This window comes from Scyliorhinus torazame, chromosome 21, assembly GCF_047496885.1.
Source record: "Scyliorhinus torazame isolate Kashiwa2021f chromosome 21, sScyTor2.1, whole genome shotgun sequence".
NCBI classification, from domain to species: domain Eukaryota; kingdom Metazoa; phylum Chordata; class Chondrichthyes; order Carcharhiniformes; family Scyliorhinidae; genus Scyliorhinus; species Scyliorhinus torazame.
Window position 1 is genome coordinate 24601902 of NC_092727.1, and position 16819 is coordinate 24618720.

Below are 16819 nucleotides of genomic sequence, written 5' to 3' on the forward strand. Positions count from 1 at the left end.
AAGGCATTCTATGAAAGATTATATGAAGCTCAGCCCCCGGATGGGAAGGAGAGAATGATGTGTTTTCTGGACCAGCTGGAATTTCCTAAGGTGGAGGAGCAGGAGAGGGTGGGACTGGGAGCACAGATCAAAATGGAGGAAGTAGTGAAAGGAATTAGGAGCATGCAGGCGGGGAAGGCCCCGGGACCGGATGGATTCCCAGTTGAATTTTACAGGAAATATGTGGACTTGCTCGCCCCGCTACTGATGAGAACTTTTAATGAGGCGAGGGAAAGGGGACAGCTGCCCCCGACTATGTCAGAGGCAACGATATCGCTTCTCCTAAAGAAGGAAAAAGACCCGCTGCAATGCGGGTCCTATAGGCCTATTTCCCTCCTGAACGTAGACGCTAAGATTCTGGTCAAGGTAATGGCAAGAGGATAGAGGATTGTGTCCCGGGGGGTGGTCCATGAGGACCAAACTGGGTTTGTGAAGGGGAGACAGCTGAATACGAATATAGGGAGGCTGCTAGGGGTAATGATGATGCCCCCACCAGAGGGGAAGCGGAGATAGTGGTGGCGATGGATGCCGAGAAAGCATTTGATAGAGTGGAGTGGGATTATTTGTGGGAGGTGTTGAGGAGATTTGGCTTTGGAGATGAGTATATTAGATGGATACAGCTGCTGTATGGGGCCCCGATGGCGACCGTGGTCACGAATGGACGGGGGTCTGCGTATTTTCGGCTCCATCGAGGGACAAGGCAGGGATGTCCTCTGTCCCCATTATTGTTTGCACTGGCGATAGAGCCCCTGGCAATAGCATTGAGGGGTTCCAGGAAGTGGAGGGGAGTACTCAGGGGAGGAGAAGAACACCGGGTATCTCTGTATGCGGACGATTTGTTGTTGTATGTGGCGGACCCGGCGGAGGGGATGCCAGAGATAATGCGGATACTTGGGGAGTTTGGAGAATTTTCAGGATATAAACTGAACATGGGGAAAAGTGAGTTGTTTGTGGTGCATCCAGGGGAGCAGAGCAGAGAAATAGAGGACTTACCGCTGAGGAAGGTAACAAGGGACTTTCGCTACTTGGGGGTCCAGATAGCCAAGAATTGGGGTACATTGCATAGGTTAAATTTAACGCGCTTGGTGGAACAGATGGAGGAGGACTTCAAGAGATGGGACATGGTATCCCTGTCACTGGCAGGGAGGGTGCAGGCGGTTAAAATGGTGGTCCTCCCGAGATTCCTCTTTGTGTTTCAGTGCCTCCCGGTGGTGATCACGAAGGCTTTTTTCAAAAGGATTGAGAAGAGTATCATGAGTTTTGTGTGGGCCGGGAAGACCCCGAGAGTGAGGAAGGGATTTTTGCAGCGTAGTAGGGATAGGGGGGGGCTGGCACTACCGAGCCTAAGTGAGTACTACTGGGCCGCCAATATCTCAATGGTATGTAAGTGGATGGGAGAAGAGGAGGGAGCGGCGTGGAAGAGATTGGAGAGGGCGTCCTGCAGGGGGACTAGCCTACAAGCTATGGTGACGGCGCCGTTGCCGTTCTCACCGAAGAAATACACCACAAGCCCGGTGGTGGTGGCTACTCTGAAAATTTGGGGGCAGTGGAGACGGCATAGGGGAAAGACGGGAGCCTCGGTGTGGTCCCCGATAAGAAATAACCATAGGTTTGCTCCGGGGAGAATGGATGGGGGATTTGGAACATGGCAAAGAGCAGGAGTAACACAATTGAGAGATCTGTTTGTAGATGGGACGTTTGCAAGTCTGGGAGCGCTGACCGAAAAATATGGGTTGCCCCAGGGGAATGCATTCCGGTATATGCAACTGAGGGCTTTTGCGAGGCAACAGGTGAGGGAATTCCCGCAGCTCCCGACGCAGGAGGTGCAGGACAGAGTGATCTCAAAGACATGGGTGGGGGACGGTAAGGTATCAGACATATATAGGGAAATGAGGGACGAGGGGGAGATTATGGTAGATGAGCTGAAAGAGAAATGGGAAGAGGAGCTGGGGGAGGAGATTGAGGAGGGGCTGTGGGCTGATGCCCTAAGTAGGGTAAACTCATCGTCCTCGTGTGCCAGGCTAAGCCTGATACAATTTAAGGTGTTACACAGGGCGCATATGACTGGAGCACGGCTCAGTAAGTTTTTTGTTGGAGTAGAGGATAGGTGTGCGAGATGCTCGAGAAGCCCAGCGAATCACACCCACATGTTCTGGTCATGTCCGGCACTACAGGGGTTTTGGGTGGGGGTGACAAAGGTGCTTTCGAAGGTGGTGGGGGTCCAGGTCGAACCAAGCTGGGGGTTGGCTATATTCGGGGTTGCAGAAGAGCCGGGAGTGCAGGAGGCGAAAGAGGCTGATGTTTTGGCCTTTGCGTCCCTAGTAGCCCGGCGCAGGATACTGTTGATGTGGAAGGAAGCCAAGCCCCCGGGTGTGGAGACCTGGATAAATGACATGGCAGGGTTTATAAAGCTGGAACGGATTAAGTTCGTCCTAAGGGGATCGGCTCAAGGGTTCACCAGGCGGTGGCAACCGTTCGGCGAATACCTCACAGAAAGATAGAGGGAATGGAAAAGAAGAAGACAGCAGCAGCAACCCAAGGGGGGGGGGGGGGGGGGGGGGGAGGAACTAGAAGGACTCTCAGGGATGTTAGTGTATAAGTATAATATGTATAGGTTGTTGTTATAGGTAATTGTATACTGGACGGCTGAATTGTATTTTTTGGAGGGTATTTATTTGGGACAAGGCAGTTGCCATTTAGTTATTTTTTAAATTTTGATGTTGTTTATATATTATTCATTTCTTGTTTAAAAAACTGGCCATTGTTATTTATATTGTTATATTACTGTGTGAAAGATACACAATGTACTGTTATGGTTGGCCAAAAATTTTGAATAAAATATATTTTTTAAAAATAAATAAATAAATGAACACACTGAATCATTAAACAACTTACCATTAACAAGGACTTTTATATCCTTGAATTTGATTTCACCACGAGCAGCGATTCTTCCTTCGCACCTGTAAGTACCTTCATCTGTCTTCCTAATGTTGCGAATTTGCAAGTAATTGTTGGGCAACATCGTGAAACGAACTGAAACAAAACAAAAAGAGACATCAGTCCTTGTCCTTAAAGGTTAAATCATCTCAGGTAATCTATTGCCTATTGTTGTCCACTTAGTTTAAATTTAGGAATTTCTGCAGCAGAATGTTGAATGATTTATCTATGCTGCTGTTACTCTTTCTTGTTCATAGATTTGGCTGTGATATATGGATTTCCCATTAAAATACAGGCCATTTATTTGCATATTGCCAAGAATTGCCATCAAGTGTCCAGAATCCTGGATGACAGATGGAACAGAGTTCCTATACCAATGGTTTTTAATTCGATAACCCAAAGGATGAAGGTTGTTTGGTTGGTGGTGCTCGTGCCAACAGCCATGGTAAAAAAATTAACAGGAAATCCTGTCTTGTACTCAGTGACCTTTTTTTTTTTTCTGCAATTATGACGGGAGAAAATGTCATTCTCAATGTCTCTTCATGGGAGATTCTCAAGAAAATCACAGGTAAAAATTATTGATACAAAGTCTACATAGAGAGCATTCAAGCAATGAAGATTCATCTCTTCTACCCTAGAAAGCAATACCGTTTACTGCTTGATAACTCATACAATTTTGTCTTTAAATTAACCTGCCTCAGTCTTAACTCAGTAAGCATTTTGTCTCCTTTGCATTCACATTGCTACTTCACAACAAAGTCCCAATCACTTATATTCATACATTTTTGACAGCTGTATGCTTTGTCCCAAACCTATTATTGTTCTGCATCACATGATAAATGTGTGTTCCACATTGTGCTGAATTTTAGTTTCTATTTACCGAAACCCTTTGTCACTTTTCAAGTTTGAGAATGAATAACAGAATTCACTTCAGCTACAAGTTCAATAAATGCTTTTCTAAACCTGCAATAAAGCACGTTAAGTAATTTTCTCTATGAAATGATCCCACGCAAATACCAGTTCTTTTTGTTAAAACCTGTACAAAAGTGTGCAACTGACTTAACTTAATTAACAAAGAGGATTTCAAAAGAAATAATAGCACATTTTCACTTTGATATTTGGACTCCCAGGCCAAAAAATATGATGCGACCTGAAAACAGGCACGAAGGCCATGATGCACTATTTTTACATTTATTCTTTAGGGATGTGGACGTCATTGGCAAGGCCAGCATATATTGCCTATCCCAATTGCCCTTAAACAGATGGTAGTGAATCACCTTTGTAAATTGCTGCAGCCATGTAGTATAGGTACTGTGGCCTTCTAAAATGGCCACCCGCAATGGTCGATGAGAAATTTGATCAAAGCCAGAACACAGACAGGCTGCAGCTTGCAAATATACAAAGGCTGCAGCTGTGACTTCTGCAGAAACTGACACAGGAAAAGGCCGTTAAAAGGCCATCCCAGGACGATGGGCTCCAGGGTGAAACTAACAATAAGTGGCAGATTTGGTGGCGTCTGTTTTCCTTATTTGGGAAGGCCCATGTGCCTCGGACACGAACAGCCATGGCTGACCGGGACCCACTCAGCCATTAAGGTTGCCACCCTCAATTGGTTGGGATCGATCAGGGTGATCAAGCCCTGATTGATCAACTGGACGTTCACCTGGGACCGCCCAAAAGCGTGCAAAATTTCCAAGGGATAAAAAGTTCTGTGCAGCCCACCACTCGCTCTCTCGACTGTAGCATTCGACTGACGACAACAACGGTGACCGCTTCACCAGCCAAGCAGAGGACCCTCCACAGAGGGACCAGAGCCGAAGGCACAGACGACCAGCAACAGACATCAGCATTACCAGACAACAGGATGCCAGTTAAGGCCATATCTGCTCTGTACTTGCCAGTCGCCTGTTAGTAAGGTCTTCCTGGTGTATTAGCTTAGAGAGTTCAACTTGCAAGTGTGTGTGATTGATTAACATTAACTTTGTGTGTGTGAAATAAATTATTATTGTACTGAGCAACTTGTGATCATTTGTCCATAGTATACAGGTTAGATATGCACTGTGGCTTAGAAGGTACAACATTATCACCAAGAAGCAATGTTGGAAAGGGAGTTCCAGTATTTTGACCCAGTGTCAGTGAAGGAACTGCGGATATAGTTCCAAGTCAGGATGGGCTGTGCTTTGGAGGTATTCCCAAGAATCTGCTGTCAATTTCCTTCTGGGAGGTAGAGGTTGCAGGTTTGGAAGGTGTTATCGAAAGAGCCATGGTGAGTTGAAGTGCATCTTGTAGATGGTGCAAACTGCTGCCACTGTGGCAGAGGGAGTGAACTTTTAATGTGGTGGATGGGCCGTCAATCTAGCAGGCCGCTTTGCTCTGGATGGTGTTGAGCTTCTTGTGTGTTGTTGGGGCTACATTCATCCATGCAAGTGGAGAGTATTCCATCGCACTCCTGACATATGCCTTGTAGATGGTGGACAGACTTTGAGGAATTGGGAGCTGAGCAAACTTCCCAGCCTCTGACCTGTTTTGTAGCCACAATATTTATATGACTGGATATTGTTCAGGTCTTGCTGCAGAAGGATATGGACTGCTTAAATATCTGAGTCGCCGCAAATAGTATTGAACATTGCGTGAACATCTCTACTTCTGACCTGATGATGGAGGGAAGGTCATTGATGAGGCAGCTGAAGATGGTTCAGCCTCAGACACTGTGCTCTGGGCCTCCTGAAGTGAAGTTCTGGGCCTTAGACGATTGATCTCCAATAATCACAACTATCTTCCTTGTACTAGGTCTGACTCCAATAAGTGGAGAGATTTCCCCCCTGATTTCCATTGCCCTCAGTTTTGCATGGGCTTCTTGATGCCATACTCAATCAAAATCAGCCTTGATATCAAGGGCAATCAGTCTCACCTTAGCTCTTATGTCCAAGTTTGGACTAAGGCTCGAATGAGGTCAGGAGCTAATTGGTGCTGGCACAACCCAAACTGGACGTCAGCGAGCAGGTTATTGCTGACTAACTACTGCTAGATAATGTCTGCTAATTACCAAGACTAGACAGATGGGGTGACGACTGGCAGGGTTGCATTTGCTCTGCTTTTTGTGGATATTTTTGTGCTTTCACACTTTTATACCTTATATGCCTATTCCAAGAGTGTGTGCATGCGAGAGAGAGACAGAGCGTGAAAGAGAGGGAGGGGAGAGCATGTGGATGTGCAGGAGAGTGGGGGAAGTGTGTGCCCAAGTCTGGGTCACTCCCAGGCTCAGGAATCTCATTTATCCTCACCTCCACACACTAGCATGCACTCCTAAAATGGTTGAGCGTGACTGAGTGAGCACTCTGATCTTGGGACTGAGCGAGACATACACACTCAATGGTCATCTTTATTTATTAATTATTTTTTTAAATTATCATACTGCTGTTTTGACATAGTTTTCTATTAGCAAGTTGTTTCTATTCATGCCTCAGCGTTTAATGTAGTGCCTGGCCTGGAGGGTGCCAGCTTTGCGGAGAGGCTCGGACTGTTTTCCTTAGAACGACGGAGGTTGAGGGGTGACCTGATAGAGATCTACAAGATTATGAGGGGCATGGATAGAGTGGATGGTCAGGCACTCTTTCCCAGGGTGGAGGGGTCAGTCACCAGGGGGCATAGGTTTAGAGGAGATGTGCGGGGCAGGTTTTTTACACAGAAGGTGGTGAGTGCCTGGAACGCTTTGCCAGGGGAGGTTGTGGAAGCAGATACATTAACGCCGTTCAAAAGGCATCTCGACAAATACAGGGATAGGATGGGTATAGAGGGATTCGGCACTAGGAAGTGCTGAGGGCTTTGGCCAAAGGTGGTATCATGACCGATTGGAGATTTGCTCCCTGTACACATCGGGTGGATATAATGGGCAGAATTTTCCCTTTTTCTGCAGAGGGAGATGAGAAAACTGGCACGCAGCTCGCAGGCGGCACATCTGGCTTTCCTCGTCACATAATCCAGCATCCTGGTGCAAAGAAAATCTGCAGACATGTTGGGGCCAGGAAAAGGCCGGTAGCTGGGAATCCCGAGATCGGGGTGTCACTTTTATCTCTAATAGAAAACGCAGGAACCACCCCCACATATGCACGGAGGTTCCTCCTCCCCCCATATGCGCAAGAGGAACCCACCCTCAACCAATAAGGGAAACCTCCTCCCACCTCCCCCTCTCTCTCCAATGGACCTCCCCAGAGGAGCATTCTCCCCCGGCACTGTTCCTGATACCCTGGCACTGCCCCCTCAGGCATTGCCAGGGTACTGCCCGGGCATATCCTTCCTCCCCCAAGGAGCTATGCTTAACTTTGTGCCCCCTGGCAAGTTCCTGTTGCCTGATTCACTTTTCTAAATGTAAACTTGAGGCGAGAATTCCAATTGGGGGGCGGGGTGTTGATATGCTGGGGCAGCCCGCTAATTAGATTTAAATGTTTGGAAGAGAGGTTCTGGACCTTCCTGGACGGGAAAATTGTTACATCGCCAGCGGGGATGGCTCAGGGAGCAGGCATTGGGGTGAATTGGAAAATTAGATCTCGTCAGTGAGATTCTAGTGTTCTGAGCCTCGCAATATTTTGTGCCTATGTCACAGTTTGCAATCGCAGTGAACACGAGTGCAAAATCACAGCAAAAGACTATTGCTGAGAGCCCCTCTCTCCCACCCTCTCCTCTCCCCTCTTCTAACCTGCCCTGCTCTGTGCCACCTTTGTTCATTCTCTGCCATGCTCTGCACCACGGAGAATGTGACCAATTGCACCTATGTCTGCGAGCAAGTGGTCTGTGCAAGATCTTGATGTCAGGACAAGGGCCCTTCAGCTCAAACTTCAAACAACTCCGAAAGCCAGCAAACCTCTATAATCACAGCAAAAGCCAGTAGAAATCAATTGGCAGCAAACCTGTAAGTAGTTGATTATGCTCTATAATAGTGCTGAAAGTGTATCTTTCCTGCTGCTGAACACAACAGCCTTGCAAGGGGAGGGTATCGCTGAAGCGTGAACTTCAAAATGTCAGAGCTAGCGTAAAATCAGTGTCATAATCTGGCATCTGAAATCAAGCAATGCTTGATTGTTTGTGAAGCTGTTTGCAGAACCAAAGACCCAGAACTAATATCAAACTGTGCTTATTTCTTCTTCAAATGATATGCGTATTTTCGAGGCCGAAGTCTTTTGAGTCCTTCTAGGGTGGCAAATGCACTTTTGGCCTTTATGGAGCAGATGGGGTGTGGCAGGGCAGGGGGAGCTGGGCAGATCCGTGTAGATTTTTTACATCCAAGTGAGAAGGATTTTTCTTTTTTCTCTCAGGTACATCATGTTTACTCTTGGATCGACTTCTTTGTGATGGGCAGCTCTCTGCCATCGGCGGTGGTGGGGGCGGAATATTCGGCAACAGTGATTTTGGATCACGTTCCGCATTTTGTGGATTTGGTGGTGAGGCGGGTCCAGCTCAGCGCACCCCGGAGGTTGGAAACAACGTTGTTGCCGGATAAGGAATTCTGTGAGGGGGTTTCCTCCGCCATCAGGGAGTACACTGATTTGAGGAAATTCCGCCTTCCATGATGTGGGAGACTTCGAAGGCGGCCATTAGTGAGGAGATAATCTCTTATAGGGCACATAAAGAGAAGAGTTAAAAGGTGGAGAGGCAGAGGTTGGCAGAGGTGGATCATCAATACTCATTTGCCCGATGCCCGAGTTGTTGGCAAGCAGAAAGAAACTGCAGTTATAATGTGCGCCAGGTATGTCGCTCAAGTGGGGCTTTCTCTGAACATGGGGAGAAGGCAAGTCGCCTGTTAGTGCACCAGCTGAGGAGGCAGGCAGCCTCTCGGGAAATAGTGCAGGTAAAGGACAGAGTGGCAGGTTGGTCTCTGATCCAGGTGAGGTCAATGAGGTTTCGAGGCTTTCTATCGTTGGCTTTATAAGTCGAAGCCCCCTAAGAATGGGTTGTCTTCGTCAGAGTTTGTGGATTGTTTGTCTATCTCAGTGATAGAACGAGAGAGAAGGGAGGAATTGGAGTCCCCGCTGACACTAAAGGAGGTCATGAAATGCATGGGCCTGATGCAGGCGGGTAAGGTGTCAGGCCCGGATGGATTCCCGATCAAATTTTATAAGAAATCTATAGGTCAGCTGGAGCCATTGATGCCAGAGATGTTTAATGACTCAAATATTTGGACTTCAAATCCAGTGGTTGTGGGCACTCTGGGAATATGGTGAGAGCTTATGTAGCATTTCAAGCTGGGTGCCATGTCACCTGTTAGCCCCGTTTTGTGGTAACCGCGTTTTGGTCCGAAAGCTTTGGATTTGTTGTTTTGGGCTTTTTTGGGGGTGGGGGAAGAGGAGGGTTTGGAGCGGTCTGGGGGCATGTGTATAGAAGGGAGGTTTGCTGGTTTTGATGTGTGGTTGGGTAAGTTCAAGGTTCCAAGAACAAATCTGTTAAGGTGTTACCAGGTGCATACCTTTTTGTGCAAGGAGATTCCTTCCTTCCCCTTGGCACCCTCACCCTCGTTGATGGATAGGGGTCTTTTGACGGTTGAGCTGGGGAAGGGAAGATATCAGACATCTACTGTCCGCTGGTGTTGTTGGAGCAAGCTCATTGGATGAGGTCAAAGGCAAGTGGGAAAGAGAGCTGGGTCAGACTTTTGAGGAGGGGGGGGTGGTGTTGTGGAGTGAAGCTCTACAAATAGTCAACTCCACCTCATCATGTGCAAGGCTCAGCTTGTTTCAGTTCAAGGTGGTGCATAGGGCACATCTGATCAGGGCACCGATGAGTGTATTTTTTCTAAAGGTAGAGGATAGATGTGAGGGTTGTTCGCGGGGACCGGCGAATCACACGCACATGATCTGGTTTTGCCCTAACTTGTGAGCTTTTGGGTCTCCTTCTTCAGCACTATGTCAGGAATTCCTGGGATGGAGTTGGAGCCTTGTCCTTTGGTGGCTATCAGTAGAGTCTTGGACTTGCTGGAGCTGCAGACAGCGAGAAACTGGATGCCCTGGCATTTGCCTCGCTGATAGCCCATAGGCAAGTTTTGTTTGTGTGAGGACTCCAGTCCCACCCAGGGGAGGCAGTGGAGTAGTGGTACTGTCGCTGGACTAGTAATTCTGAGATCTGGGGAGCAGGGTTCAAATCCTACCATGGCAGATGGTAAAATTTGAATTCAATAAAAAATCTGGAATTAAAAATCTAATGATGTCCATGAATCCATTGCCGACTGTCGTAAAAACCCATCTGGTCCACTAATGTCCTTAATGGAAGGAAACCTGGCGTCCTTACCTGGTCTGATCTATACGTGACTCCAGATCCACAGCAATGTAGTTGACTCTTACATGCCCTCAGGGGTGGGCAATACATGCTGGCCCAGCCAGCGATACCCACATCCCATGAGTGACTAAAAGAAAAGCGGTTAAATGACCTTATGAAGCTTTTAAACTTAGAAAAGGTCAAGAATATCACGAGGGGTTCGGCAGAAGGTTCTATTCGAGGTGGCAGCCATTCATTTCCTACATCAGGGGACTGGTCACTGTCAGATGTTGGGGGGGGAGACTTTGGGGTTTGTTTTGGGTCTCGTCATGGTTGTTTCTTTATTTTTCTCTTTGTGGGGTGGGAGGGTATTGTTGAATCTAGATTTATAATTGTAATGTAATTTGGTTGGAAAACTTTCTCTGAATAAAAATATTTTTTATAAAACGATCCCTGACCCTGTGTAAAAATATCAAAATCAATCAGTCCCAGTGACAGAAATCTATTTCCTGGTGACCACACACATTAAATTTGTGCTGAAATGTGTCCAGATGGATCTTGAGGAGGAACTGTGATATGATTGAGCAGATGCATCTGTTACTATGTTATTTAACTGTTAAATGCAGAGTCGAAAGCATGATTTTGTAATGATAATATTGTACTAGCAGAATTACATCCAGAAAAATGGGAACAGGAGTGAATCCTTCCTTATTGGGCTTCAGTTATACTCATCCCACCTGAACCTACACTGTCATGTTCTAGGGCTAATCCGATCAATCCAATTGTTTGAAGCCAATTTCTTTGCAACAATCCAAAGATCTTTCTTTTTTCACTGCTATATAATACATGCAACAGATTTTGTGCATCGTATTGCCTCTCTGCAACACCACCAGGGTTGCAGCCCAGACAGTCTGAATGACCGAGAAAGGAGTGCTCTGTGGGGAAATCACCAGAAGGTTCAGTTGTCAAGGTTTTGTGTAAAGGTAGACGGTTGAGCAATATCAGGACTGCAGCTGTACCTCCTGCTAACATCAAAGATGCTTTCTATAATCAACCATTTGTGTTACAGTTTGGGCCTTTTAGTCAATGCTTTTTACTCATTGTCCGACAGCACACTTGCTCTACCCACAAACAAATTTGAGACTATGCTTTGGACAGACTGGGTCTGTATACATTTGGGTTCATAAGATTGAGCGCTGACCAGAAACAGGTGCAGTTTCATTATCATACTTAATTAAACAAGAGATTCCATTTGAGCCTACACCCAATTGCCTGAAATTCTTTCATGCCCATTTATCGCAGGCATCTCACCATTATTAGTTGTTGACCTATCTGTATAATAGGCTATAATGCCTCCCCCCCACCCCCAAGAGCATTAATGCCATTAACGGAATCTCTCTTTGTGATCTTTTTAAAAGAAAAGGGATCAAGGAATGATGTCAGCAGGTGTTTCATGCTGACCTATTGCACCTTGACATCGACATATCTAGCCCGAGCTCCACGTACCCACTTTCACAGAGGATTGGGAGATGCTAAGCTCCACGCGTGCGTGATGACAATTCTTACAATGCCAATATTGGAAGGTTTGGCTGACCATCTGCTGAATGCTGCTTCAAAACAGCCCAATTGCAATGTGTTATTCCTTCAATGTTATTGCGCGTATAATGAATGCCAGGGTCATTCGCGAGCCAGTCAATCCCAGCCAATTTGGCTGCCACCTTGGGGAGCTGCCTTGACAGGATTTGGGTCAGCAAATAAGGAGATGCAGAGTCGCACCATCTGCTGCGAGGGATCCTGCAGCTAACACGGAGACAGTGAGAGTGGCCCATCAGCTGGCAACTTCTAGCCTGTCTGTGGATCTTTGCAGGCTAGCTGCAAAGCCAACATTATGGAGTTGTCGCTATGGGAGTAGGTCACCAGGCCATCTTCTGCAACACTGCCTTCACTTCAGCAGGCAGGCAGGCTGGCCCAGGTGCTGGGATTCTGTGCCTCTTGGATTAACAGTAGATTCAATTTCCTTTTCTTATTGCTTAGCTGATTCCTGCAAACCGGCATGACAATGTTCAAAAACCAATAAAATCTGCTGAGTGACTACTAAGTACAAGTCCACGATGAAACATTTGATGAAAAGAAACCAACATTAAGCTTCACAGAGGTCCTAACTCACAAGGCGACGCATGACAATAGGAAAAGTAGAGAACATGAGACACAGTCTGGTGCCTGTGTTTGCTTTGTTATCCCAGGCTGACATAAAGAAAGATTTAGACAATTTAATGTTCCACAACAATCAAAACTAACCCCCCTTTAGATTGTTTCCTGCAGTGAAAGGCCAAAGAAAAAAAAGTAATCCACAGATGTAAACAATTTCAAGCAGGAACTAAATTCGCAAAGCAAAATTTGATTTAATTAGCTTTGAGTTCCAGTTTCTGTGTGTGCTTACCTTGCATGACTCATAAATGAATCATATCTATTTAACACTATAGTTAACAGGGGCAATTAATTTGTCATTGATACACAACACTCCCCAACTCTCTTTGGCTACCGGCCCTTAAGCTTCGAACTGAACTCTGAATGGTCACAGCTGTCACAACTTCCACATTAAACATTCCAGACCAAGTTACACGTATAGAATTCCTTCTTAATTGAAATTGGATAGATCCCACATTTCCCACAGTATAGTTTGCCACACAGAGAGATGGCCCACTTTTTGACACCACTGAAGTGGTGCTGACAAGAACCATACTTATCCTATTCTTCACAGCCTTTCCACCCGGTCCTCTGTTTATGACCATGACATGCCTTGTTTAAATTTGGCTCTGTCTATGTAACCTTTGGCATGTAGAATTATTGAGACTTACTGTACAGAATGAGTCTATGTGCCCCATCCTGCCTCTGCTGGCTCTTTAAAAGAGCAGTCATGCTCATTCCTACATATCCCTGGTGTTTTGTCCATTTAGCTGCCTCTGGAACATTTCTCCTTGTGCATTAAGCCAGCACCCATTCAACTCCTGACACCAGTTTCTCTTCCAGACCCCTATACTAATTCAAAATCCAAATGTGTGCGCTGGTAATTTACAATGACATTTTAATACAATGGCCCAATCAGAGCCTATTAATTTCTAATATGTGTGGAGCATGTAGAAAGCAGAGGGGTATTATTCACTGGTTAGTCGATGTTCTTTTTAATGAGAGACAACTCTCATTAGTAACAAACCCAGTCCAAGAAGCGGGATAAAAAAAACTAATGGAATACTGCAACCTTAAGTACAGCAGCTTGATTCTCCGGCTTCCCAGCTTCATGTTGCTCAGCGGCATGTTGTTTGCTGGCAACGGAATTCTCAATTCCTGCCACTATCAATGGGAATTCCCATTGAAGCCACCCCACACTGCCAGGAAACCCGCGGGAAGGGGTACGCTGCCTGCAGGACCAGGGAATCCCACTGGTGTGAATGGCCGTAGAATTCCATCCCAGGTATTTGAGAACACCAGACAGATTTCTAAAAGATAGTAACTAATCGGTCATGCAACTGCAAAAGTATTATCTAACCATCTTTGCAGTTTGCAAAATCGTGATTGTTGATCATTTTTCACTCACCGTCTTTCTTCAGCATAACATCTCGACCTCTGTGCTTCCATGTGATGGTAGGTGGAGGTGAACTCACAGAATCACAAATGACAACGGCATCATCACCCACTCTGAACTCTTGTGGTGAAGGGGCATTCCTGAATTCCAATTTTTCTGTTGAAAATAAAGAGAAAGGTGCAACGCAACAAGTAAGTTTACATTGTTCTTGTGCATTTATTCTTCCACCTGGACCTAGTTCCTTTTTACTCAAGTTCGATTTGTTCCTTGAATTTCAAAATCTAAATATAGTGAAGGTCACTATTTGAGAATTTTTTTTAAAAACGCCAAGCTTGATTAGGTTGAAGAAAAATAAAGACAGTGCAGATCAGGGTGGCAGCATTGTGTTGTCCATAGGTGGAGGCCATTTGGCCCATCAAGTCTGCACTGACACTCTGAAAGAGCACCCTACCTAGGCCCCCTGCCCTTTCCCCATAACCACACCTAACTTACACATCTTTGGACACTAAGGAGAAATTTAGCATGGCCAATCCATTCAACCTGCACATCTTGGGACTGTGGGAGGAAACCGGAGCACCCGGAGGAAATCCAGGCAGACGTGCAAACTCCACAAAGTCACCCGGAATTTAACCCAGGTCCCTGGCTCTGTCAGGCAGCAGTGCTAAACCACTGTGCCATCATGCCGACCATGCAAGTTGAAATGTACAAAAAACTATTTCCAAAGAGTGTATACAGACATTCTTATGGGTGCCTTCAAATTGCCCTCCGTTTGAATTGTTCTTTAACAAGAACTTCATAACAGTTACTTCTGGATTAACAAAGCCACCAGTAACTTATCTTTGGTGAAGTGTTGCTGTCAATGGAGTATAAATTCTGGAGCGCATATCTCAACAGCGTTATTCCCCACGCACAAATGATAAGGATCGTGAAGCCTTGGATATCGGGCCTTGGGTCTTATCATAATAGTGATGGTGCTATGAGAGGAGGCAGCATCAGGTAAGAGACCCACGTTTTGCCACAATAACATCCAGGTTAATTGGATTGGGACCCTTGAGGTTGCCTTAGGAGAGTGAGGAAGGAGATCGGGGTCTCACTACTGGGCTACTATAAAGGTTAGATGGTTTAAAAATGCAGTCCCATCCAAAATAAATATAGGAATAATTGCTGAACATCTTACGGTAGATTTTAACGTTAACGGTAGCCTCGGAATCATTCCCATCCTTTGATGTTGCCACACATTTGTAAATGCCAGCATCATCGATGTTGGCACTGTAGAGGGTCAGGCTAGAAGACATTTCATTTACTGTCGCAACAGCAATACGTTGTTGATTCGGATCGATTTTTTCACCATTAGGCAAATACCAGGAAATGGTGCTAACATCTCCAGTCACTGAAATAAAAAGAACAGTTAATGAGGCACACTATTTATCAGTATATGGGCACTTGGTTGTTTTAAAAGTAAGACTCTTGAAATGTTATGTTATCGTCAAACTCTAGTTTATTTTTCTGGCCAATAATTGATCTGGCAGCATGATCAAAGTATTTCTTAAAAAATAATTATTAATCAGACAGAGGTGAAACAGATTAGAAATAATAAGTGATCTGGTTCCATCTGGGAGCTAACCACAGTATCTCTGTTGCAATAATGAAATACTTCTACAGAACAGCAGGTTAATAATTTGCCTCTGAAATTGTTCAAACTAAAGAATGCAGATGGAACTTTTATTCATCACATCAGAAGACGCGTTCAACGCCTTTGCATAATTTTCCTCTATCCACTATTGTAAAGCAGTTGTCAAATCATGAAAATGGTGGGTAGAAAAATGCCATAAAAAGACACTAAACCTTTATTTGTTGATATTACCAGATCTTATATTTTGTTACTGTTGAAAATACAAATGACTACCTTAGTGAAGGTGTGACATTACAACTTGGAACACTGAACAACCTAAATAGTTGTTTCTCAACTCTAAATATTTTGAGAGATTCACTGAAAACAACTTTGAATGCTAAGAGGAACCTGGAATGCAACATTACAGTGAACCTAATCAGGTATGTGTGGTTTATCAATCTACAATGACAAATGCTCTTTATGCTCATGCATGGGTCATTCAGAAACTGCTGATTTAAACAGGCAGTTATCTTTCCTGTTAAAATGGGCTACATCTATACTTGCACAGCACTAAAGTATTGTAGATTTGATGGATAAGTACACAATAGATCTGAGATAAAATCGCAGCCACATCGCAGCTGTTGGAATCAATTTTCAGCAAAGCACTTTTGCTGTCACTATTCTACAGCTATATGGACACCAAGAGACTAGAGCCAAAAGAAATGCCATATTTTAGGCTTCCTTCTTTGAGTGTTATATAGCAATAGTGCAAAGATCTGCAGCGGGATTCTCTGACCCCCCCCTACTGGGTTGGAGAATCCTTGGAGGCGGCGTGAATCCCACCCCACCGTGCCGGTCGGGGGCCGTTGGCAGCAGCCCCCCGGCAATTCTCCGGGCCCCGATGGGCTGAGCGGCCGTCGGTTTCTGGCCAGTCCCGCCGGCGTGGATTGGACATGGTCCCAAACGGCGGTACCTGGCTGGTAAGCTGGCTGGTGTGGTCCTAGCAGGGGGGGGGGATCCGGCCCCGGGGGGAGGGGACCCCTTCCTTCCACGTTGGCCCCTGTAAGGCTCCGCCATGGCCGGCGCGGAGAAGACACCCCTCGCGGCGCATGAGCTAGAATACGCCGGCTGATCTGCGCATGCATGGAACCACGATGGTGGTTCTGCGCGTGCGCTAACTCGCGCCGGCCCTTCGGCCTAGCCCCCGGAAGTACGGAGGATTCCGCAACTTCCGGTCGGCCCGATGCTGGGAGTGGTTCGCGTCACTTTTTACGCCGGCATCGGGCCATCGCGGGGATTTAATGGTGAGCCTGGTGCAACTCATCTCATCCATGCATGTTTTAAAGTGCAAAAGGTATATTTTTGATGCGTACAGAAACGGTTTTAAATGGAATGAATTAAAATGC

The 16819-nt window shown here is 45.9% G+C and overlaps 1 protein-coding gene and 1 long non-coding RNA gene across 15 annotated transcripts in view; one reads left to right on the forward strand and one right to left on the reverse strand.

Annotated features, from left to right (window-relative positions):
• LOC140398222 (neural cell adhesion molecule 1-like) overlaps positions 1-16819 on the reverse strand; it is a 625403-nt gene that overhangs the window by 228698 nt on the left and 379886 nt on the right. For all 14 annotated transcript variants that reach the window (XM_072486624.1, XM_072486625.1, XM_072486626.1 and 11 more), the window contains 3 exons: positions 14979-15191; positions 13814-13957; positions 2935-3072 (listed from right to left, as the gene is read on the reverse strand). In XM_072486624.1, coding sequence (XP_072342725.1) covers positions 2935-3072; positions 13814-13957; positions 14979-15191 — 495 coding nt within the window. The remainder of the gene's footprint in view (positions 1-2934; positions 3073-13813; positions 13958-14978; positions 15192-16819) is intronic.
• LOC140398223 (uncharacterized) overlaps positions 15521-16819 on the forward strand; it is a 51924-nt gene continuing 50625 nt past the window's right edge. The window contains exon 1 of the long non-coding RNA XR_011937439.1: positions 15521-15853. This is a non-coding gene — a long non-coding RNA (uncharacterized lncRNA). The remainder of the gene's footprint in view (positions 15854-16819) is intronic.